Source organism: Pezoporus wallicus, unplaced genomic scaffold, assembly GCF_028554395.1.
Source record: "Pezoporus wallicus isolate ANWC-B61680 ecotype Strahan unplaced genomic scaffold, APGP_CSIRO_Pwel_v1 contig_161, whole genome shotgun sequence".
In the NCBI taxonomy this organism is placed as follows: domain Eukaryota; kingdom Metazoa; phylum Chordata; class Aves; order Psittaciformes; family Psittacidae; genus Pezoporus; species Pezoporus wallicus.
Genome location: NW_026642654.1, coordinates 6,071,553 through 6,096,570, shown reverse-complemented (window position 1 = coordinate 6,096,570; position 25,018 = coordinate 6,071,553). Strand labels below are relative to the sequence as shown.

Sequence of the window (25,018 nt, the reverse complement as noted above, 5' to 3'; positions counted from 1 at the left end):
ACACAAATTAGCTTTCTAGAGCAGGACAAACTCCCTTACATTACTAAAGGTGTAGCTGGAATACTGTAATAATAATGATGACCATCAATAAAAACAAACAAAAAAAAACAACAACAAAAAAAAAACCAAAACAACAGGAAGAACGCTCAGAGAACTCCAAGAGATTACAAAAAGTACATAATTTAGACGAGAAGATTTGCAAGCCATGGAAGCATATCAAGGAATTGACTGTGTTTTCTTGGGTCATTAATAAGGTGAAGCCATTAACTCCAGTAGATTTAGTTACCAGGAAGTCCACATGTCAGGTTAACTATTATCCAGGATATTTTCAGAAAATGAGCTCTTTTAAGAGCAGACTTTTTTTAGAAGTATGTATTAAATTTGAGAAAGATACATCTAGCAGAAGATACCTACATTTCAGTTTAGCCCTTGGGTGATTACATGGAATTGTTACAAGTCAACAGTAAATGGTTTATAAAATGTAATTTTATTTAATGTTACTTTGCTGTTACAGAGGGCATAACATTTTCACAAGGCTTTTTTGGGACTACAATCAATGATTAGCAACACACAATAGTGGTCCAAACTCTCTAAGTAACAATCACTGGACAAACTTGACACCTTCTCACATGTGCACAAACCTGCATGGAAAAGTACTAAATTTTAGACTTGGACATGTGAACTTCAATTGGTTTTCCCATTCCAGTGTATTAAGAAATGACATGCACTTTAGTCTGCCAAAAAGCACTGCCTGTACTCCGGCAGTAACATGCTGCTTCTAATACATCATACTAAAGTGAATACCAGAACTACAAAGGCAGGAGTGTAAGTGAAACTTTCACTGGGAAGGGATATCGACTTAAACAGCAGCAACTGAAGATTAAGAGAAGCCCCTGTTTTCGAACACACACGCTTCTGTATTACATGATACAAGAATCAACTCAATTTGTTTTTTCCCAAACTAGAAATGCTCAGCTTGATCTGGCCCAGTACTTCCATATTCCTACTGAAAAGGATACACAGTAGCATGTGAAAGTCAATTATGGAACGGAAACCCTGCAGAATAAGAAGGGAATGTGGAGAATTAAGAGCTATGTGGAACACTCTTTAGTTGCAATTAACTACATTTTCATATCTTACTGTAATACAAAACACAGTCAACTGGCAGGAACTGGTTCAGATTTGTTTTTAAATACCAGGTACACTTTAGTCCGCTACATAAGTGTTTGGAAGTTACTTATGTTTATATGAAATGAAGCTATTAATACTTTTCTACAGCAGTAACCGCACACCAGGAAGGCCAGGACAAACACAAATCAAGGAATGGAGTTTTCCCAAAGCTGCAGTGTGAAAAGACTATAAATTGATTTCCATACACATGGATGGGTTTTCTTTGCTATAGGAAATCCAAGTGGAGCTATAAGGAATGGAGACGTGTAAAAAGGTTTCTTGAGAAGGAAAGGGAGAATGATGCCCCACGTGCAGTTTAGTTTTCTGCACCTTCTGCAGCATCACATTCTTCTCCTGCACTGTCTGATGTCCATAACTAAAAGGAAAAGAAAAACAGTGTCAGCTTTCCAAAGCACAGCTTTAATTCCAAAAAGGGACGACTACTGACTGTCAGAAACAGTAATGTATTGGACTTAAAAGTACAGTCTACAAAGTACCAGTGCACTGTAGCTGTACAACCCTGGCTTACAGTGTGTGCTCAAAGAGGGGCAATTGGAAATAGTTCCTGTGCCCAGAGCACACCTAGCTATGCACCCCAGGTACTGGAGGCAGAATAGTGTTCAGAACAGGTCCAGACTTTGTGCTTAATAGTGAGCTAGGTCATTGATCCCACACCACTCAACAAGTCTGAACACTCATTTCATGAGTAATATCAATTTCAAAAGCAGTGGTCTGAATCCTGAAAGTGAAGATTACCATTTTGGTTACTGAAGCTAAGCATTTTATAGTGCTAATAAAAGACATTCCTACCAAAGGAGTATTGCAAAATAACAGACGTTGCTGGAATTTTAAATGAAGTGGATATCCTGAGGATATTCCCTAAAAAGTTGCCTTAGTTACATATTTTAATAGAATTTAGTGGTTCCAATAGGCACTTTTCTTAAGCGGGTAGTCATTATAAAACATACTGAAGCATCAACTGTTTTTATTCTTAACACATTGAAATTACGTATCTTTTCTTTTAAATGAAAACTGGGAAAACAAATAAAGCAAGTTGCACTGGAGGTACAACAGGGAAGTCCGAGCAAGAATCCCTGACAGACCACAGAATACTATATTTTGACTTCTCATCCATTACCTTGTACGTGCTGAATACACCTTCTCCCCTCCACTGAAAAGGCCAACAAAGAATGAAAAACGTGCTTTCCTATCCAGATTACACAGCATGAAGATGGTGACATCATCTTAAACTACATTCAAACTGAGTTATGAAAAGGGACAGTAAGGTAAATAGCCCAACTCAGTGTTATGTTTTGACCTATAGCTGAATAAGGGCTGTGTTTCATCACAAATTCAGTCTAAAAAAGCAAATACATAGTTACAGAACCAGATAGCACATAAAAAGGCAACTTACTGTTAGGTTGTCTCTAAGCAACTGCATGATGAGAGTACTGTCTTTGTATGAGTCTTCGTTCAGTGTATCAAGCTCTGCAATAGCCTCATCAAACGCCTAGAATGATTAAACCGTCTTTAGTCTATTAACTGATCATTAAGCAAACAGAAGCTAAACCTATCAGTAAAAAAAAGGAACATGAGAAGTTAATGATCTGCGTTGCTGTTTGAAACAGAAGCATAATAATAAAGCCATAATAAAAGCTTGCTGTGTTGCTGAACATTTAAGTCATATTGTAAATACCTGCTTTTATCCCTTTAATCCCACTAACAAGGTGAGCTTGGAAACCAGATACATTAAATAGGATCATTTCCTGCATAAACTCTAGGAAATAATAATTCATATTATTTTAAGTATAAACTCTCTTCTACTGTCCCTGCAGGCATACAGAAGGAAAAAAAAAAAATCACTTACTGTCTTTGCCAGTGTGCAGGCAAGCTCAGGATTGTTGAGAATCTCATAATAAAATACAGAGAAGTTAAGAGCTAGACCCAAGCGAATTGGATGTGTTGGCTGCATCTCCTTCTTGCTGATATCAAATGCCTCCTGATAAGCTCCCTGTGAGTTTTCTATTGTTTCTGTTAAAAGAATGAGAAACATTAAGGGCTTCATTTATTTGTTTGTTGGGGGGGAATTGGGGGTTTTTAAAGATATTTAAAGTACTCCATTAGTAAGAGACTGAACAATCCTCCATAAGCCTGCTCTTAGTGAAACACTGCACTTACTTACTTTAATCAAGGTAATGATTGCAAATCCATTTTAAGTATAGCTGCCACACTGACAGAACACAGGGAGCAAATTAAGCTACTACAGAGCAAAGGTATTCAAGAGGCAGGTAAACACACAAAAGTTAGTCAATACAGACATCCAAGATGACTGTATCGCCTCAATGGCTTTTGATTCTTTAGGCATCAAAATAAAAGCCAACCCAGAAGTGCATCACTTCTACAGAACATCTGCTTCGTTCTTTGCATAGGATGGATGTGCTTGTGCATATTGAAAGTGGCTACTCTCTGCAGGGCCTTACTTCTTCTTGTAGAAGTTTGGAAGGCATGTACTCCAAGTTCCTGAAAATCTGAAAGTCTGCCTCCAAAACCTGGGTGTAGACAGGTCAAGATAAAAAAATAACAAGGTTGTGCCCCAAATAATTGGGAGAAATACCATAAAAAAAAGGTTACCAGGCTAGAGTAAGTACTTCAAGAGTGCTACTCTTTCAAATTCTCTTCTAATGGACAACCAGAGGTCCCTAACCATGCCTGCAGACTGGAAGGAGACTGCAGGAAAAGAAGCCCATTGTCATAAGTCAGAATACAGCTCTCTGAGGGAGATAATACCATGACTGCTCTAGAAAGTGCTGTAGAAAAGAGTCTGGTAAGTAAAACCTGTTAAATATTCAAAGGAGTCAAAACACAGACTTGGGTTTTTCAGATTCATGCTGCAATGAGTGCTAATGGACTATTAATTTATTGAGAATAGGTGGAAAAAAAGGCAAAAGAATTAACAGACAGAAAGCAAATTGGCTTATAAATACATAAAATATATTTCAAGCTGAGAAAACTGATTGATTGGCTTGGCTTTGTAAATGAAGATTTTTTTAGGTGAGGCACAGCATGCACAGAACTGGCCCCACCCTTTACACCTAAGGCTTCAGGTGAGAAAATAAACAGATGCTTAGAAGCAGAACATCAGAAAAGCTTCAAATGAAACTCCTAGATGCTTGCGAGAAGTCGAGCACAGAATGTATGCACAGTAAGACACATAAGTTCTAACTTCCCAGCAAAACACCAAGATCTGATAATAAGGTTATCAATCAGTGCCTCTTCCACAGTTAAGTACCCCTGTCAGCATGCGTATCACTTTAAACAGTCTTTTTAGCCAAGATAAGCTGGGATTTCTCTGCTCAGACAAGTCCATAGATTTGTAACTGCTGCTAGAGACAAAGCATGAATCAGATTATCTTTGTGAAAGCTAAAGATGGAGTTGTCTCTGCTCCAGCTGGACCTGCTGTGGTCATTCGAATCAGGCAAAGGGTTAAGAATTTCTGAATGCAACTTGTAAATGCAAAGATTTTTCTTCCATTTTGTATATTTTCATCTCTCAACTTAACTGCTCCTAAAATACAAGGAGGCTAACAAAGCCTTTATTGAAACAACAATCAGCCCTGTCCTCCCACTTTGCAATTCAATTGGTTTAAACCAGCTAGCACTGCCAGATGCCAACCATGCCCAGCCCAAAGGGACAGTCACTTCAGCCTCATCCTGCTCTTAACAGACCATATACTTTGTGTCACGGCATCACTCCAGGGCTAGTTTTAGTTTAGTTATGTAGAAACATATCACTAGCTTGTGCCATACCAAGAGTTTAAAATCACAACAGCATCTGGGCACCTTGCAAGACAGTTCTAATACATCCTCTGAACAGAGTTAAAATCCTTTCCAGAAGAGCTTCCTGAGGTACTCAGAACCACCTAACTTCTAGGAATGTTCTGCATTCTCAGGATGCCCAGAACGAAGTGACAGTACCAGCTGTGAAGTTTTCCAGGCCTTTTCTGCTGGATCCAAAAGAGCAAACTAAAATTACAAGCACAATGTTATCGCTGTGAACATCAACCATTTCAGAATGCAGCTCACACTTCTTTGGGTAGTGTACTGACCTAGTAATTTTGTTGCTTCTTTATAGGCTAAGGTGACTACAATGAAGTCTGCCTCACACTGAAATGATTAAAACTAACAGATTAACAGGACTCCATCAAGGAGTTAAAAATGTTGGAGAGCTCTGTTTACTCTTCCTCACCAACTTTATTTTAGTAAAGAAATACAAACAAAATCAAATATGTTAGCAGACCTTCACCTAAATTATTTTCCAGAAGCTCTGAACAAGCATTATGGAACAACTATCCAGAAATTTAGGGTAGAAGACAGACACACCACCTAAAACTCCCTGACACACTGTGCTCAAAGTCTATTCTGAATTTAACTCTGTCTCTATAAACACTGAAGATTTCCAACTCAAACATAGTTGTTCCCACTCAGCTAACTCAAGTGAATTCACAATACAATATTGGCATATGGACTTCATTTACTGTTCCCTCACCCATGGTCCAAAACTGACATTGATCAGCTTTTAAAGACCCAAAGACCACGAGGTACTTACGTTTTCTGTCATCACCACAGGCAACTTCAGCAAGGTATCGGAAGTAGTCTCCCTTCATCTTCAGGTAGAATACCTTGCTCTCTGGATTAGTTGCATTAGCTATTAAATATTTGTCCAGCAGCTCCTGAAAGAACAACAACAAAAAGACATTGACATATTGCGTACACCCTTGCAACCAAGTTCAATCTATTTTATTTCTCTCCAGAAAGTTTGGCTGGACCCGAATGCTTGGTACAAAGGAAAAATCAGTTTAAAGGGTATTTTACATAGATGCACACTTATTTAAACAAACTGTGTTACGGTACAAAGCTGGAGACTACATTAACATGATCAACCATCCGATCAGACTGCATAAAAAGTAACAAGTAAAGGTTTACTAATGATAGTTTCAGGACCAGGTTTAGTTTCAAAATGTGCACTTCTATTTTCACAAACATTGTTGCAAATGAGTAAGCTCTTACAGGAAAAATGAAACATTATGCAGAAAGTTTCAAAGCTATTTATAAATAACTTATCCCCTCTTCACAGGAAAAAGTAAGAAAAACAACTCAATTGTTTTTCATATAGACTGCGTTCATTAGACTTGTGATAAGGAATCTCCAGCCCACCTACCAGAGACAGACAAGGCTTTGAACCTGTCTAGACAGAAGGAAGCCTCACTAAACTGTACCAGCTCTTTGTAAGGCTGTAAAGCAACGCTGGCTCCAGCATAGCAAGCAAGGAGGCATCCTTCCTGCCTGCCCTGCTGCTCCCAGGAATGGGCAGAACTATACAGTGCCCCCAAGAACACCCTGAGCTGCTGCTAACATCACTCCCCCTGCTCACAGCTCCCCTACCCAATAACAGGACAGGGAAGGTTTACAAGCCTCCATCAAGAGGAGATAAGTCTCTCTGCAAGACCTCCTAGCCCTTCCAAAATAGGGGTGAAGGTGAAGGACAGAAGAGGCACAGGATTTTCTCTCAGCAAAGGGGGTACTTCAGAGAACGGACAAGGAGGAAAGCAGCTTCTGACTGACCTCTATGTCCCTCAGCCACAGTGATTTCACCCAACACATTACCACAACCGACCTATGTTCTCCGGAGTTGACAAAAAGCTCCAAAATAGACTCAAGGAAACCCTGCAATATTGAGAGCAACTTTAAGAATTTAAGTGATAAAGATGTGCATTCAGTTACTTGGAAAATAAACAGGTCATAAAAGCAGCAGAAAGTTTCCACAAAACTTGCAAACTGTGGCTAGTTGAGATTTTTGTTACAGAATATATATCCAAATTCATGAAGCGCCTACAATGAAAACATTTAAGGAACTGTAAACTTCCAGGCCAAAACCCCTCAGCATTTTAATTAGCAACTATAGCACTATAATTAAAATGAGCTAATTTTAGACACCAACCTACTCCGTATGCATACCACTGCACCATTATTGCTTCCTTTAATAATCAACAGTAGCAGAGCAATCCAGCTCAAAGTGTTTACTCATTCCAAGCCCACCGGAGGGGCTGACAGTTATTTTAAACCAACACTTGTATCAGGGTACTTGCAACCAGGTGAAAAAAGGACTTTTGACTCCACAGACAGGGTGCTTACCATGGATGTAATACTGCACAGCTCCATAGACAAGCTCCCTTCAGAGATCCCCCTTACCAAGGCATAAAGAAACAGTAGAGTTACGAGTGCTCTTATTACCACCCCAGAGAAAGCAGCAGGAGGGCAAGATGATACAGAGCCCGACATACCTATCCACTTACCAAATCAGAAACAGACATTTTTAGGACTTTCTGTAAATCTACTAAGCCACTGCCAAAGATTAAACACGGGCTAGTATGGCCCAAGGCTAAGCAGGGAATTTGTGTAACAGTTTAACACAGTGATGTAGGCAGGGGCTTGAGCAAGTGTATGAAATGGTACACCTTCCTGTGTTATGGAAAACACAGCAAAACCGTAGATTTGTTTTGAAACAAGAGTTAAGACATAGTAGGCAGATGGGTAATACAACCCCGTATTAATACGGTTATTTTGCATGAGTCATTCCCATATTAGAATAAGTTATTTCCACCCTACAGGTTTCTGCAATGAGAAAAACTTCAGAGTTTGGATCAATGTTTTTCGGATGCTTTTCTCCTATGACAGATGTCAACAGCAGCCGTAGAAGGACAATACTACCCAACCAGTTTCAAAGTCTCAGAGATAACAATGCAGGAACGTCAATTTTAACAGAGAGACTTGATTTTACAAGAAACTGCCCTGAATGATGAAAGTCAACATGTAGGACACCTACATGAGAAAAGGTTCTTTAAATCAGTCACGACCAAAGAGTAACTGTCAGCTTCTAAAGGCCATCGTAAGACTGCATTAAACAGCAGAGATGTGACTTATGCATGTGCTCACATTCGATGTGAGAAACTATGCCACAAGCTAAGGAGCACTGACCAGAAAACCAAGAAAGATATGTTGTATGGGATTTAAAACCAGGTATTTGACAAAACTGTATCTCTGTTTTTTCTTTTAAATGCCAAAATAGAACTTTTCAAAATGTTACAACTACATCAACAGGGGAACAAACAAGCATTTTTCTTTTATGCCTTCCAAAACCTAAAGATTTATTGTAAACTTAGCACACAAACAGTATTACTGGTCTTATTACAAAATTCAGTCTTTGGAGGTAGCTTTAGCAGTAAAGTCCCATGTGTAACTGATGTGGTTATGATTTCAACATACTAGGACCCTGGAATCTAGCGTATACCCACTTTTTTTCCTTTTTTTTTTTTTTTTTTGGTCAGATGGGGTAGGCCACACACTTCTTCCAGAAGCACGAGTGATTTTGCCAAGGCCTCAACCTTACTGCAAGAACATGGTGCTGCGTCCTCTATGTAAGTGAATCTTCAAAGTGCTGCCTCCACTCTGCAGGCTTGAAATCCAGTGGTTCTGTGCAGATTTCTGAGAAACTTTGGGAAACAAGTGGATGCTGGGAGTGAACTGTAGCTTTACAGACAGCAAAGAGTGGGTTGCAAACACTGCTTTGTTTCCTAGGCACTCCTCAGCTGGAGGAGCTGAACTGCCCTGTCAGCAGCTCCCACTCCTATATCTCAGGGGCCTCCTAATCCTTACCAGAGCACATGATAAGGGAGAGATCTGTGTGTGTCAGCTCAGGTGAAACACATTCATGCTGGACTTTATGTATCTGGTTTTGGTTCCATTTAGGACTATTAAAAAAATACCTCATTTATGAATCACATAGAACAGAATACAAACAGACTTTGAGTAAAACTATTCATTTATCCATCTGGATGTTACCTTTCAAATCAATAATGTATTTGGTATACTTAGTAAGCCATTCATGTCAGGGTATCATCATAATTTCCTGGAAGGTACCTTACCCTCCTGCTAATGGACAAAATGTTGGTGAGGCAGCAATAGCAGACAGCACAATAATGATTTACTGAATGATTTACTTTAAACTGTTATGAGTCATTAGTAGTCATGAAAACTCAACATTTCCTACATCTATTCTCTGTCTCTCCCCACTTGGGCTTTTCTGCCTTTCCATTAGACATCCATCAGCCAAGGAACCCTCACTTTAAACATCAACTGAAAGCAGGTAAAATGCATACAGGCAGCCTGAGCAGTGAAGCAGAGCTCAGCCAAACTTAAGATTTATTATGATATATTTTACCTAAAGAGAGACAGGCACTGCCACAGGTACAATATGTGAAGTCAGCCAATACAGCAGACTGCCATTCATGTTCATATACAGCAAACGTGCCCACCCCTTTTCTTTTTTTTTGGGGGGGTAGGGGTGGTAAGAAAAAAGTTATATATCAAAATACAGTTGCCACCATCATCAAGAACTGTGACTGTTCTTATCACTAAACCAGGTTAAACCAAGACCTGTACAACCAGCAATTACTCGCCCTGCAATGTCAAACATGCTTCAGACACTGCCATGAAAAGCCACGCATGATGTTTGAGCTGCTGGTGGGTGACTCTCAAGCAGTAATCAAACACTAGGAATCAAATGCAGATCAAGCCAGACCCTTCCTGCCCTGGTGCAGCTACATTAAGACAGGTTTATACTGTGGCAGTTTGTGACTGGTATCTGCTACTTCCCCCACATAGATATATTATTCTCAAGAGGCTGGTCCTGAGGTAGTTGGATTTCCCACCTCACTGCTCATTTTTTCTTCTCAATTTATTTCTACCTTCACAGTATGCTAACACTCGTGACATCCTTACAGCATCATATTCTCATATATGGTGCTCTTTTCCTCTTCTACAGAAAGCAGGCTTATTTATTTATCTATTAAAGAGGTGGCAGCAACAAAGGGCTACCAGTCCCTGGAAGAGATGCACCAGTGTCTGAAGGAACCATGGGGAGTGGGCTGGGAGCTAGCGGCAATTCACTCCTTTAAAGCTGGAATGACTATTTTTTATTTTTCACTCCATTAGCAGACTTACTGCTTTACATGCTAAGAGAAGTTACATTTCAATTGCCTTTCTGGATCCTTCTCCAGTTCTACTTTTGTTCCTTCCCAACTAAGTAACTGTCCTTTCTTAGTCTCTTTTCCCCTCTGCTTAAGTAGGAACAAGGGCTGAACATGCGGCTGTAGTATCAGTGTACTGCAATTAATCTGAGCCAGAAATACTGTTTAATTCATCTGCTCTCATCCCTTCCCCATCATTTCGGCTTTATGAAAAGCAAGCCCTGAAGGAATATGCCAGACATATCTTCCTTGAAGTGCCTGATACAAAGAAGCTCCCTGAAGACACAGCTCCTTCATAATTGTTTGTTGTGTATGCTTCCAGCCAGCCTCTCCCTACACATCCCCTGCAATTCATGGACCAGTCCCATTCCTTGTAAGCATTCTGTTACCTGTTTTCAAGACAACCCCTTCTTTTAAAAGCTGACATCAAAACAGAAAGTCCCACCAACCTCCCTCATCTCAGCCTATTTTAAAAGGCAAGCCTGATTGAGACGTCAAGTTCAAGCAGGGTACACCAAATACCTTCTGGACAATTTAACTATGTGGTAGGTTCAAGTGGCAGAGAAATACCACCGATATCTGATCTGTGCTGTTCTCTCTTCCCACATGTTCAGCTACAAAGAATCTTCACAGCAAAGATGAAGTACAGAAAACATCTTGCATACCAAGCTGGCCTTTGAGCTACCTTCAGCACTTGTGCCATTTAGAATTGGACTTCAATAAGAAAAGCAAATATACAAGTTTCTGCACATATTGCAATATCATTAGCTAACAGAAATATTCTTCACACTTATCTGCTCTAGATCAAGGAGGAACATGAACCAGGTCAGCTCAGAGATTATCTACTGATCACAAGTAGTTTAAGGTCAATTTTCAAAGCAAGCTAAATATACCATGTGCCTAGGTACAGTCAGAAGTTCCCAATGCGTTAAACTAAAGTAACTCAAAATATTTACAATGCATCCATCAGTCAGGTGTCAACACCTATGACATGTTTAGGTCACATCACCAGCATCAAGTTATTTAATGTTATTCTATTAAAAGACTGATCTACATTGCCATATGCATTTCTCACCAACAGTACAGTGATACTTTTGCTCCACCAGAAGGAAAAAACCTCAGCATAAAAGCACCCACCATTAAGCAGAAACGCCCTCCAAAATACAAAACTGGTTAAGCTGCTGTGTGATCTTTAGCAAGGAGGAGTGTGCTGATGGTAGAACCTGCTGCCACAGTTTTGTGACTAAAGTCAATATAAAGTTTGATTTTCCAAGTCAGCCTGTTTCAAGAATATTGTATCAGCAACATTCTTGAGCTTAATGTCCATATATATATTACTTTAATTTGTTGAAACACCTTGTTCCAACACCATCTTCCATCATTCAGGCATATGATTTTAAATGCCATTCTCCAAAAGCAAACTCCGTAACAGTTTGTGGGAAGTAATTTGTATTTGCAGGTTTTAGTAATTTAAGACAAAGTCCTCTGCTAGGCTTTAACCCATATAGCACAAAAAGCATCCAGATAGAAGAAAACGTAATAGTATTAATCTTTCCTGATACAAGACTAACCAATATCAATGCATACAGTATAAGAAAAAAAAATAATTTCTCCTCATCCACTGATGGGAAAAGTTCAGTGATATGGGGGAGCTAAAATAAAACCAAATCAGCTAGAACTTCAAATCAGCTGCTCAGAAACTCTCTGCTGTCCAAGCTCTCCTCAGACCTCCCAGCAGAGGAGGTGCTACTACTCTGTAGGGTACCAGTTTTCACAGGTCTTACAGAGACTAGACTGAATTTTATTACCATTTCGTAGGTGGTCCCTCCCTTCCCGAGACGACATTGAATGTTCCCTATTTTAAACTTTTAAGTGCTTTCGGGGTTTTGTTGGGGTTTGTGTGTGTGTGTGCGCGCGCGCATGCTTTTTGCGGTTCTTCTAAGGAAGACTGAAGTTAGCACCAGAACAGACATTACATGGGTGACAGCAAGTAGCTCTGATTACTTAACATTGTACTTGCCTAGAACAGCGTACACTTATTGGCCAAATCCCAGAGAACCAAATGGTCACATGCAAGTGAAGAAACTGTTTCAAAATAAACCTATTTTGTGACAAGGATCCTTAATAATAATGCAGATGCACTGAATATATGTCAACACTTTCTTATTTAGCAGGTTAACTCACACAGATTCAGCATCACAGTCCCATCTAGAAGATAAGCAGCTTGCATCTAACAGGAACACTATGCAGTGTGTGACACCACATACATTCAGCCACAGAAAATACCTGGAAAAATTCTTCAGTCTCAAGTATTTCTGAAGGTCCAGCTCCACCATGAGGAAAATCACCTACAAGTAGCATACAGGGAAATGGTTTCCAACTTAACTGCAGTCAAGAAGTAAAGCTAAGAAGTTGGTGAGGCAGCTCAGAGCAATATATTCCCTTAATATAACTGTTAAATGTGAATTCAAACACATTAAAAGTTCCACAGTGTTTGACAGCACAGATGATCAGTGCAGGCTCAGACCTTTCAATAAGGCTTCTACTCACAAGTGATTGCCTGTTTTAATAGCCTAGTAAATTGTTTCAAAGACTTTTCAACTACTCCAAGTATAATCAGTCATTACAAAGTCCACAGTATGACTCACTGCAACCTAGGTGTGTTTTAACATTCAGCAGTTGTTTTCTTAACAGGAAAGGGAGAGTCCCCTGCTGCAACAGAAAGATCACTTTACTTTCAAAAGTGTAATTCAGCAGAAGTTCTTTCTCCTTCTGGATTCAAACTTTATGTATCATCTCCTTTTGGGAGAGCTTTAAATAGTTTTCATACAGACCTCTTAAGACCGCTAGCAGTTCAGTTTATCTATTGAGGAAAATACATGTATGCCTTTCCAGTAATGGCATGGCCTTAAGATGACCTGACAAGGCACTGCTGAGAGACAAACATACCTGGCATGGAAACGGAGAGGATGACCTAATTCATCTTTTCCATTTGGTTCTGAGTTTTGTCTACATAGTTTTAAAAACTGGCAGTCAATCTTTAGGACTGGCCCTGAATGAAGTATCTGGAATCCCACTTAACAGATGCATTGAAAGCCTGAGCTGCAGCATGTCTGCCTACACCATTTCCACCTGGGGTTGAGATTAATTTCACTTAGAAGTTACGTTCACTGCTAACATTTCCCCTAAACCAAGAAGTTAGAAAGTTCTGTGGTCCTCAAAGAACTATGTAAGCCAGGAACTGTGAGTGTGTGGAATGCAAGTTCTCCTTTCTCTATGGATATTCATCAGACAAAAATCAACCTAGTGAAAGTCAAAGAATTATTCAAGTTTTTATGGCAGAACCTAGAGGTTTTCCAGTTCTCCTGCAAAATGTAGAAATGAGTCTTTTAAAAAAAAAAAAGTCATCCCTTTTTCAATAATTACAATCTTTTCCTGAAGTAACGGCCATACAACACAGCCAAAAGGTTTCGGGAAGATTTTCTTTTTATCACATTTACCTCAATTTGATTGTAACATTCTTCTGTGATGGCATTTTCCGTATTTCTAATTCATAAAAATACTTCAAGTGTTATGCCCCTCTCAGTAAACATGCATTACCAACAGCAAATCCTTCTCTTCAGAATCCTGACTACCTAAAAGTTTCTTTCAGCATCTTCCATTTGTGATCTTTCCTGGTATGATAGAATCAAACAAAAAAGACTGAATTTGCATTTAAAAATATTTATATGCTCTGCAGCTCCAAAAGCCCTGAATGTACAATTAAGTGACTGACCAAGACATATCTAGACTTAACAATACTCAAAATGAACAACAGTGTGTAAGATTCATGCGGGCTTAAGGTATGTTGCCCTTGTGCAAATGTTTATTTTTAGAGCCAGAAAACATCAAAATTCATGACAATAAATACACTCTGGAGGGCCTAGAAGTGTTACTTGTTTCACTTCTGCTCTCCATTTCAAAGCCCCAGAGGCTTGTGAACACTGAAATCCAGAAAGATAACGGCTTTAAATTGAGAGAGTAGATTTAGATTAGACATTAGGAAGAAATTCTTTACTGTGAGGGTGCTGAGGCCCTGACACAGAGAAGCTTGGCTGCCCCATCCCTGGGAGTGTTCAAGGATGGGGCTTGGAGCAAGTTGCTCTAGTGGAAGGTGTCACTACCTGCAGCAGGGGGTTGGAACTGGATGATCTTTAAGGTCCCTTCCAAGCCAAACAATTCTATGATAACAAAACAGATCACTGCTTAGTGCAGCTGCAAGAGCCTTCTGCATTGTCCAACTTCACCTTTAAAGAAACCCAGCAATGTAATATTTCACTCAGTGTATTAGGAGTGTGCCAGTAATTTGTTATTTTCCAAATGAGACAACCTACAACAATGAAGTGTAACCTTTAAGTCACAAAAACTATAAGCCAACATTTCAGATAGCCTCATTATAACCATTTCTCACAGCAAGTGAACCTTGACTTTCTTACTAAGGCCCTGCTACCTACTTCCATTTAAAATGATTTCTGCTTACAAGAATTTTGCAAAATGTGTTCATCTTCAGAACAGAACTTCCTGAAGAAGTTTTATCCAGGAAATAAGAGGCTGTCAATCTGGTAAGCATGTACATAGTGTATTCAGAAAATTTATTACTGGAGATAAGGGAATGCTTTCTGTTTCTGGAGCTTAACATGACTCCTACGTCCAGTTACTTCAGTGGACAGATCGTATACACTAAAGGACAGAATAAAGATTACCAGAGCAAGGAATAAACCCTTATCATTAGGAACTGGTAAATCAAACCCTCGATTCCTTTAACAAACTAAGAGAAAAGCACAAGTAAAATCAACTAATTCAGGACTTTCTAGTTCATAGGTCTTTACATCTGATGGTTTCATGGGTGCACAGAACCACAAAATGTGAAACTCAGCACTTACATTATTTTTACTGCCTCTCATGTCTAAACGGCCATTTCACATTAACTGCTACTGCAGTATGCAGAGAGAATTAGCAAATTACAAGCTTACAAGTCAGCTGTATGCTCAGCTGGTGCATTCTGATGTTGGTTCTGACATCCTGGGAAGCAGAAAGGATGAAGAGGAAGCTGTAAACATCAGGCCAACGAACTTAGTAGAGTTCTATGGAGTAAGTACCAAAAACGCAGTGATCAAGAACAGTCTTACTTACCTTACCTAGTTAGTTTGTGATAAAATTAGCTTCAATTTTATGCAGGTACAAAACCACTCAAACAGACATGGCAAATGACATCTAAAGGCACTAGGCCCATTGTTCTCAAAGACCAAAAGCATAAAACTAAAAGAGGGCAAGATCTACACAAATAAGAGCATGCTGATTAATCAAGAACTCACCTTCACCTATAAAACTTATAAAAAAAAGAATATCCATGCACTTTTACCTGCCCCCCCCCGCCATTTTCCTCACCACCTTCCTCTGAAAATCAGGTATCCCCCATTACTAGAAAAAGAATATCAAGCTTCTGTGCCCATACTGGTAAATCTAATACTTTAAGACTGGCAAAGGTATAGTACAAAGCTTTAACAGCCTTGATAACAATCAGGCTACTTAATCTTCAGTTTGCTGTCATTAAATAATGGGTTTCACTGGAGACAGATGAGGCTTTGGCTGCCCCATTCTCAACAGCTGGTCACCTGTATCAGTATAAATATTTCCTATTTTCAAGGACTCTACATCCTGCCTCTCATAGGATGTAACATTCAGGACAGGCTTTTCAGAGCTGTTAGGAGCTATGGCTGCACAAGTGCAATTCTCTGGTGGCCACTTCTTGAATTTTTAAGGACAGACAAGCCACTGATCTTCAGTTTTTTCTTTTTCTACAGACATAAGTTAACCCTACTCTCACCTTTCCCTCAAGATGGAGATATCCACACAAACCAAATCAATGACCTAAACTCACACTAGTACCTTCTGAAAAAGGAAGTGACACTGCACACACAGGTAACTTAATGGCACAAGTTTTCAGAACCTCAGAGAGATTACCTTGCTGCCATTCATCTTGTATCCTCCACTAGCTTGCTTGTAATATTCTAGAAATTCAGTATCCAGTTGCAGGGGGAGGGGGCAGCAAGCAACGACTGCATGGGATGGAGGCCTCAGCTACCATGAGAATTCCTAGAACTATTTTTAGTTAGGCTTTAACAGTTTTCAGTCGCTTCAAGAACATCAGTGGATTCTAGACTTCGGTTCTCCAAGTGTCAGTCCTTTCTTAGAACAGATTCAGTTTTCCTTGCACAGAAGCGCAGTATTCCAGCAGAAGATTCTAATGAAGGGCAAAAGCTCATGTAAGAGAAGGTACAACTATGAGTAAGTCAAGTTCAGATAATGAATTTAAGGTTTAAGCATATTAAACTACAAGAGATTCATGCATTAAGTTCCACAATTCTTATCATAAATGTGTTGGTGCTTGCTAAAAGCTGTGCTAAGAACACAAAGGAGAATCAACTCTCTCCCCACGTATTACCCTTCTTCTAAATGAAGACTGTTATTCCAAATTAAAACATTCATTTTACATTCACTCCACAATTCTGGATTTGCCAAGAAATAACATTCCCAATCTAAAGTCTGGCTCTGACTCATGAAGTAGCTAGTCCTTTTAGTCAGTTACTGAAAAAGGATGAGCCAATAGCATCTGCTTTAATTTACAAAGGAAAAAAAGTAATACCTGAAACACTGTCCCAACCACTACTGGGACAACTAATTCAAGTAAAAAAGTAATATTAAGTGATTAGTATGCCCAACCCTCAGAGGAAAACTATATCCTACATAGTTCCCAGTGTCAAAGACCGTAATACCCTCTTACTCAGATGCTATTTTCACCTCTGCACTCTTGTCACTGGAGAAGAGAAGGCTGTGTGGAGACCTCATAGCAGCCTTCCAGTATCTGAAGGGGGGCTACAGGGATGCTGGGGATGGACTACTCATCAGGGACTGTAGCGACAGGACAAGGGTAATAGGTTCAAACTTAAACAGGGGAAGTTTAGATTGGATATAAGGAAGAAATTCTTTACTGTTAGCGTGGTGAGAAATGGGCTGCCCAGGGAAGCTGTAAATGCTCCATTCCTGGCAGTGTTCAAGGCCAGGTTGGACAGAGCCTCGGGTGGCATGGTTTAGTGGGAGGTGTCCTTGCCCATGGCAGGGGGGCCGGAACTAGATGATCTTAAGGTCCTTTCCAACCCTAATTATTCTGTGATTCTATTTCCGTATAAAGTCTGGCCATTCACTGAAAAGAGAAAAGCAGAAAGAAAGGATTCGCAAGATAGGAAACTCTAGGAAATTGTTTATATAGCAGCATTAAGCCGATATTTACAGAATCTTCCAAATTTCTGCATGAATAATCATCATCATCAAGATTTCACTTTTCTGCAGGCCAAAGGTAACAGTAGGGAAGAAACAGTGCTATAATCAAAGCTTATTCACCATCTGACATCAGATATTAAGCTGACAGAGGAATCTTATTTGCTGATGCAAGAAAATGCCGACTTCATTTTCAATGAAGCTATGAAGTTGTGCTGCTGAAGATATCCAATTTGAACATCATCCTCCAGTACGGGGATTTCTGTTTTTTTCATTTTTAACCAAGTAACTTTACAACTAGATCTACAAAATGGATAAAAATCAGAAGTGGTCATAGATTTCTACCTTTGTTTTTATTAGGTTTTATTGTTTCTTAATTATGCAAAGCAGAAGTAAGTAACGACACTGCAACCCTGGGGTGGGGGAAGGAAGGAAGGAAATAACAAAGGAAGAGAGAGCTGGCAAGAGCAACACACTAATTCATGCTTTCAGCAATTAACACTGCAATCTCACAGAAGATCAGACATTTACAAGCATCTTCTCAACCTTAAGACAGTAAAAACTGAAGACACTAGATGTCTCTAAAGAATGAATCTTGAATGCAAAATGAGTTATTGCTGTGAAAAGAGACTGAGGCTCTCAGAAATCTCAGCAGTTCTATCTGCGCCTCCAGAGAAGTCTCAATTCAAAAGTTACTTTTTTTGAAAATCTGATGTCACTAAACAGTGGGTGTATATACAATAAAGCATTGGTCTTACATTCCACATTCCACCTTCAAAGTTCCACGCTATTTCACTATGTGGAAGTTACTGCTGCACCCATACCGTCTACATTACCAATCATCCCTGTCTTGAAGTCACTCAGAATATAAAAAAACATGAACTTTGTGCTCAGAGAGTATCTGAAACAACATAGCTCAACTTCACCTTGAAAAAAAAAAGTTAAGTTGCCAACCTGTTTCTTTATTCAGGGACAAAAGTTTCAAGAACAGTTTTGACTAGGCTTCATAAGGGATGACTCAACATTAATTTTCTACATTACAAAGGAATTAATCAATCGAGAGACTTCATAAAACCTCCTAGTGTACCTTTCACATAAAACATTTGTGCAAGTTGTTTGACAAAGTCCTACCACTTCTTCATTAAAAAGCCACTCTCACCTGAAAGACCAGTCATAAAATTAAGAGTTAAAAAGGGTTTAGATCACATCTACTCCTATTTGCAAGATAGGCAGTTAAAGCAATGCCTTCACTGCTTGGCATGAGATGGAACATCTTACTGTGACCACTGATATTGGTTGTAAGTTAATTAAATAATTAGCAAGTTTTATTTTTATTTATCTATGTATATCTATATGTAGATATCTCAACATAATTTTTGATGGTTGTATTCTAGTGGTTATTAAATTTAAGCTCCTTATCAACCAGTGCCCTAGACCAATGCTTTATCTAATTGGCTTGAGACATTCTTTATGGAAAAAGAGCAATTGTAGATCCAGCATTGTTGCTGCCTTTTCCATCAAAAATTAGCAGTATTTTGTAATGTTAGAATATTTCCAAATGAAGCAGATACACTTCCTTTTCAAAAGGTGTGCCATACCAGTAATAAAAGCCTTTTGAAAAAACTGTTAGCAGTATGACTAACAGCAGTCACACTCCACCCCACACATCCACCCTTGCTAAATCCAAATACTCCAGATGACAAGCAACCTTTCCATACTACTTGCCAGCAGTTGTTTCAGATTAGCTTCCTTCCTAGAGTTAAAGGCCCACCTCTGAGATTCAGCTTAAAGAGATCTAATAACGTTACAAGCACTTACTACGGCATTAGTAAAGGAAAAAAAAAAACTGTAATTTGAAGGAGGAGGAGTCATAACTCCCTTGCAGCTCAGCTTTGGGAAACCCATCCTTTGTAGTGCCTGCACATTGTGAGTTCCAACTTCTTGGATGCTGACTCATGGATCATAGAAGCGCTAGATGGAGGAGGAAAGGGAAAGAAGCTGAACAGAATGTAACTTGCACATGTCCCTCAAAGGAAGAATAAAAGTCAGAAGGCTTGCAGTAGACAGGCTGACATCTGCTCCTACCAAAGGAAGGCACATCTTTGCCAGCAGGGCAGAACAGGAAAAGCATGCACAGTTGCAGGTTTTGGTCTTCACTACTTCCTGTAGCCTTCCAGGTGAGAAGAGAAGGAAAGAATTGCCAACCAGGTCATTGCTGAGAACAGAGAAAGACGTGAATGCAGGGGGAAACCCAGCTAGCACAGGAAGAGCTTGCTTTCCCTCCATCAGAGGCTTGTGTTAGCACGGTTACCAGACTGCCTGCTGTCCACCATTTGATGCGCCTGGAATAATTTCAGTATAGACACTGCATGAAATGGCTCACTACCTTTATCATTCAGAGGCACTCAGTCTCCCTATGGAAGCACCAGCTCCTGGTAGCAGAATGCTGGCATCTGGTCACACAGGTTCTAGTGAAACCAGTCACAGGAATCAGTAGTTGGTGCCCTACACAAGTCACATCATTTTCACAAAGATGAAAGTTTTACAACTTAACTATACCTGTAACTGGAGAAACTCTTTGGAAGACACAGAACTCTGAAATGTGTTAAGGAATTAACTCAACTGATTGATTAAGCTAATAAACATCCAAATTATTTTTGAGCAAAGGTAACTCATTTTGACTGTTTTAGAAAAAATCCCCAAAACCTATTCAGCAGCATGCAAGGAAGAATATTTTCAGCACAATGCAAAGAAATTCTCCCTTGTATGTGAGGATCCAGAAGGCTTCATAAAGAAAAAAAAATCAGTTACTTCCAAACCAATCAGCTTTATATTCAGGTCTCCTAAACTAATCTAGGATACGTTCACCTCAAAATTGTTTAATTACTTATAGACCTGCTTCTTCCTGTTCTTAGTTAGCAATAGCAGACACTAGACAAAAGTAATGAGGAAGAGCAAATAAACCACTGAAGATATCTGCCACACAGTTACTACTGCATTACACGCATGTAGCTTCCCACAGCCACAACTCTCGTCACATGGAATAGGGTCCAGCAGCCTCCACACTGCTGACAAGTCTCTTCAGCTGCCACTACAGCGCAGTAGTTTCGTTACCGATAGCATCTGGAATTCTGCTGCTTGTACAGAAATGTATTCCTGGGCTTTGATGCATGCCTGGGGTGTCATGCCAGTTTTCACACCTCAGTTTTACATTATTCCATAATTACTGCAAATGCATCTTAAAGATTCCCCTGAGGAGTCAGCTTGAATCTGACAAAGCCAACTTCCACATTTCTTTATTTCCTATCTTCAACATGGACGTTTTACTTTATAAAAACACATTTTTGTCAAAAAGATCCTCAAAACATGTCTTAAATACCCCTTGACAGTCTTTTGCTTCACAAGATGTAAACAAAATGCACACCAAGTTTAAATGCTTTTAACAGGTTACTAGCTCTGAAGAAATAAAGTGGTTTTCTCACTTTCTTTTCAGCTTACCTTACAAACAGATCAGCTTAAAAACCACAACACAAATAGGCATGAGGCTAAATTCTTTGTAATTATCTAGTGCAATACTACATATGGATCACTCCAGCCAAAAATGTATTCTAAAAGCACACTCAAAATTGAGTGTATATCTCAGATACCTCTATACATCTAGAGCTACAGTGTTGAGCAGATGATCTTCCTCCTCACAGAAACCCACATAATGACTGCAGAAATTACTGCACAGACTTCCCCTACCCCAGCATACTTCACACAATGTTCCCCAGTCAAGATCCCAGTCTTATTCGCCAGTACAGCAGAACACATGAATACTGTATTTCTTTATCCTAAAAATAAACAGAAGAAAAAAGGAAGTCCCCACTCACCAGCACAGTGGTGCAGATGGACCTGAGCTCAGACTCCACCTTCTCCCGATAGTCTTTGATAAGTTGCATCTTCTTGTCACTGGTGTCTGTCTTCTGCTCAATGCTAGAGATGACCCTCCAGGCAGAGCGTCGACCCCCCACTACGTTCTTGTAGGCCACTGAGAGCAGGTTGCGCTCCTCATTGGACAGCTCAGCACCTTGCTCAGTTACTGCCTTCATGCAGGTTGCCATATCATCATAGCGCTCAGCCTGCTCAGCCAGCTTGGCTTTCTGGATCAACTCGGTCTTATCCATGGTGGCTGGCAGTGGGGCAAGAGCAGTAGAGTAGCAAAAGCAGGAGAAGCTGGGGACGTCACACTACCAACACGAGAATGCACCTCAAAACCTGCAGAAAAGAAGACGGTAACCATGGCGCTAGGATGTCCACTACAGAGCACAATCCTATGCCACGCCTCGCAAACACCAAGGATCACAGTGAGCCTTGCCTCCCCTTCCCCATCTCAAGTGCTTCTTGTGGAAAGATGGACTACAGCAACCTGCCCTTCCATGCAGGGCTACGGGGAAAGGCACTAGTCTCAAGGGTCCACCCCTAGGGAAACCACGACCTAGAAACCCAACTGGGGAGGCACACTCAGCGCTAGCCAAGGGACAGCATCCTAAAGACCAAGCACTGGAAATAGCTATTTTTCCATCAGGGCGGACTTTTGTCTTCACCCTGCTTTTCTTCCTTGCCTTCTAACACGAACCTGAAGAAGGAAACCCCGCCACCCTCGCCGCCTCGCCCAAAGCCCCGTGTGCCACAACCCCTGCAGATGAGAGCTGAAGAAAGGCGGATGCTAAAGGCGAGAAAACAGGGAAAGAAATAAATAATGAGCGAGACGGGCTCGTCCCTGGGGAGGCAAGGAAGGGGTTAAAACCCAACGGGCAGGCAGAGCGGGGCCTAGATCCGCCTCCCTCGGGCACCCGCGCTCTGCGGGGCGAGCGCGGCCAGGGGAGCTCGGAGCGGCCGGGGCGGGGCGGCGGGGCCAGGCTGCTTCGCCTCCTGGCGGTGGGGCGCGGCGGGTCCTGGCCTCCCGCATCCCCCCGGTGGGAGCGGGCCTAACTCCAGCCCGGGACGGCGGCTCTCGGCGGCGGGGGCCGGGACGACCCCGCACTGCCGGCGGGGGAGCCCGGCGGAGTGGCAGTGGGTGGGGTCTCGGTCCCGACGAGGGCGGGGGCCAGGGGCGGCCGCGTCCCCATGGACGGCGGGGGGCAGCGGGGACGGAGGGTGGCCGGCGCGGCCTCCCGCTGCGGCAGGGCGGAAAGAGGAAGCCGGCGGCCCCGCTGGGTGCGAAATGGCGGCTCTGGCTGGCTGCGCCTCCCGTTCCCTGAGGCCGCCGAGAGCTCCACGCCGCGATCACAAAATGGAGGACGCGGCGGCAGGCAGCGGCAGAGCGGGGCCCGCACCCGCCGCGAGGCCGCGGCACGGCGCTCACCTGGTTCCGCTTCGCTAGGCCGGGCCGCGGGCGCCACCCGATCGGCTGCCTCGCTCGGGGCTGTGGCGGAGAGAAAGAACCGCTCCCGTCTCCGGCGAGAGCCAGCGCTAAAGGGCGTTGGCACAGGCAAGCCTACCCGCTGTTCAACCCGCGCCCACGCGGCCAATCGCAGCCTTGTCTGCGGGCCTGGCCCTGCCCCCTCGCGCCCTGACAGCCAATCCAAGCAGAGCGCGCCGCCGCGGGGGCGAGCGCAGGCAGGGCACAAGCTCGGTTGGCCCGTGGGCTGCGGCTGGGGCCACGGGGTTTCCTCCAATTAGATCCAGGGTGAGATGACGTCACTGTCGCCATGGTGATGCTGCTACAACCCCCCCCATCCCAGCCTCTCCTCCGCCGTCCCCCTTTCCCCTTCCCTGGCCGCCGGGGCCCGATCGCGGCCCACGGAGCAGCGGGTGCCGGCCGGCACCGGTGCTGCGAGGGGGCGAGGCGGGAAGAGAGGCAGGGAGCTCCCGGCGGGAGGCACCGGGCGAGGCGGTGCCCGCGTCGGCCGCGGGGCGAGGGCTCTGCTGGCGGGCAGAGGAGAGAGACGGGACGAGGCGGCCCCGCTACACACCCAGGCGGTCCTTCGGGGCCCGAGCGGGCAGCTGTCAATACTCCGCCTGCCCCCCCGGCCCGCCTCTCACGTTAGCTCCCGCAGGAGCGGGACAGCTACCCCTGAGGTGGCTTGGGCAGGGCAGGGCCGGGCGGGGCGGGAGGAGCCGGCATGGCCGGCGGCTGCCGGTGGGCTCTTCCGGAGCGGGCAGAGTCCGCCTGCCCGCGGCAGGGAGGAGGGCGCTCGGAGCGGGGAGCCGCCGCCCCGCCCGGGCTGTGCCTCGGCCCGTGCAGCAACCCGGGTGGTGGCTGCGGGAGCTCCCGGCGCGAGTGTTTCCCAATGCCGGGTTCTGAAAAGCCATTTTTGAGTGCGGGCGACTGCTCTGCGCCCTGGGCCGGGTAACGGGAAGGCGGTCCTGAGGAGTGCCTCATCCCCAGGGCCCGCGCAGGGGGAAGGGGGCGCAGGCGTTTCTCATAAGCAGTCATCAACAGATTTCCCCTCTCTTGATGTGATTTTCAGGAGGTCAGAGATGTGATGAACACAGACTGGAATTTTACGTCCATGCTATGACATATTAATAACAATATGTTACCTATCAGTGAATGGATAAACGTGAAGCACTTATTGCCATATATACGTCCAAAATGCTATCCAGGTGGATGCATGATTTTTTCTGCCCAAGTCGCGGAGGACGTGGTAATGACACAGGGTTTGCACGGTTTGTCCCGGCATTCAGCACACAAAATCCAGGGTGGATCAAATGGCTCCGGTTTGTCCGGGCTCAGGTTAATTGGGGTTCACTAATGTCTTTGTGCAGTATGGAGTCTCTGTGTGACATGATGAGATTTCTCACCTTTGGTTTCAGCATCACCAAATATAGTCATGCTGAGGAGCTTCAGCATCCAGATGGGATGATGAATTCTCTGAATCAACACCAGGATGTTACTGTCTCAACTCGTAAAGCTCTTGATCTGTGTTTGGACTAGGACTGGGATTATGTACGTGGAAACTGGATATATGCTGTGAACTAGCCACTCTCTTTGTCATTTGGGTTTGGGAAGCTGTTATCAAAATGGACCTATCAATGACATCCTTTTCAAAGTTAATGAAAGTCTTTCAGAAAGCATTATGGAAATGTTATTTATTTACCGTGGCTTGGCAACTTGCTACAGTTTTAGGTTGTCTTTTTACTCCTCCTTGCTAGTTAGGATACTCTTATTTTCACTGAAGTCCCTAATGATTATCTTCATTTACACATGAAGTAAAGGCCAAAATTGACCAATTGTGCAACAAAACCTTTTTTGATTAACAGCATGTCTCCATCAGAGATAAAACTAACTACTTGCCTATAAGGCATGGATGAATGGGTTTTATTTGAGGAAGGACATCTGACCTAATTGAGGCTACCTCCTTCACTGATTCCAATCAAAGATGGGGAAGATACTAGAATTAGCCTCTTACCATTTAGTTCATGGCTCTCTCCCACCTACTGAGAGATTGGGAGATTAA

General features: G+C 42.4%; 1 protein-coding gene and 1 long non-coding RNA gene across 3 annotated transcripts; one reads left to right on the top strand and one right to left on the bottom strand.

Moving 5' to 3' along the window:
* Positions 1 to 468: 468 nt before the first annotated feature.
* Positions 469 to 23,071, bottom strand: YWHAQ (tyrosine 3-monooxygenase/tryptophan 5-monooxygenase activation protein theta). The gene is made up of 6 exons (XM_057431863.1): positions 22,921 to 23,071; positions 21,446 to 21,830; positions 5,777 to 5,900; positions 3,038 to 3,201; positions 2,585 to 2,680; positions 469 to 1,546 (listed from the first exon to the last, which is right to left on the bottom strand). The coding sequence occupies exons 2-6, from the start codon at positions 21,737 to 21,739 to the stop codon at positions 1,487 to 1,489; spliced, it is 738 nt and encodes a 245-aa protein (XP_057287846.1). The 5' UTR covers positions 21,740 to 21,830; positions 22,921 to 23,071; the 3' UTR covers positions 469 to 1,486.
* Positions 23,072 to 23,169: 98 nt separating this feature from the next.
* On the top strand, positions 23,170 to 24,635 carry LOC130611265 (uncharacterized). 2 transcript variants are annotated; one of them, XR_008975201.1, is made up of 2 exons: positions 23,170 to 23,244; positions 24,375 to 24,635. It is a non-coding gene; the product is annotated as an uncharacterized LOC130611265 (long non-coding RNA). The 2 variants fall into 2 exon arrangements; XR_008975202.1 differs by lacking the exon at positions 23,170 to 23,244 and adding an exon at positions 23,513 to 23,636.
* The last annotated feature ends 383 nt before the right edge of the window (positions 24,636 to 25,018 follow it).

Excerpts from the sequence above, each read along its gene's own strand:
- YWHAQ (XM_057431863.1), bottom strand. The coding sequence starts at position 21,739 with ATGGATAAGACCGAGTTGATCCAGAAAGCCAAGCTGGCTGAGCAGGCT. Across the intron at positions 2,681-3,037 it reads CCTGCACACTGGCAAAGACA|GCGTTTGATGAGGCTATTGC; the intron begins GTAAGTGATTTT and ends TAATCATTCTAG. Across the intron at positions 1,547-2,584 it reads TGCTTAGAGACAACCTAACA|TTATGGACATCAGACAGTGC; the intron begins GTAAGTTGCCTT and ends TTTTCCTTTTAG.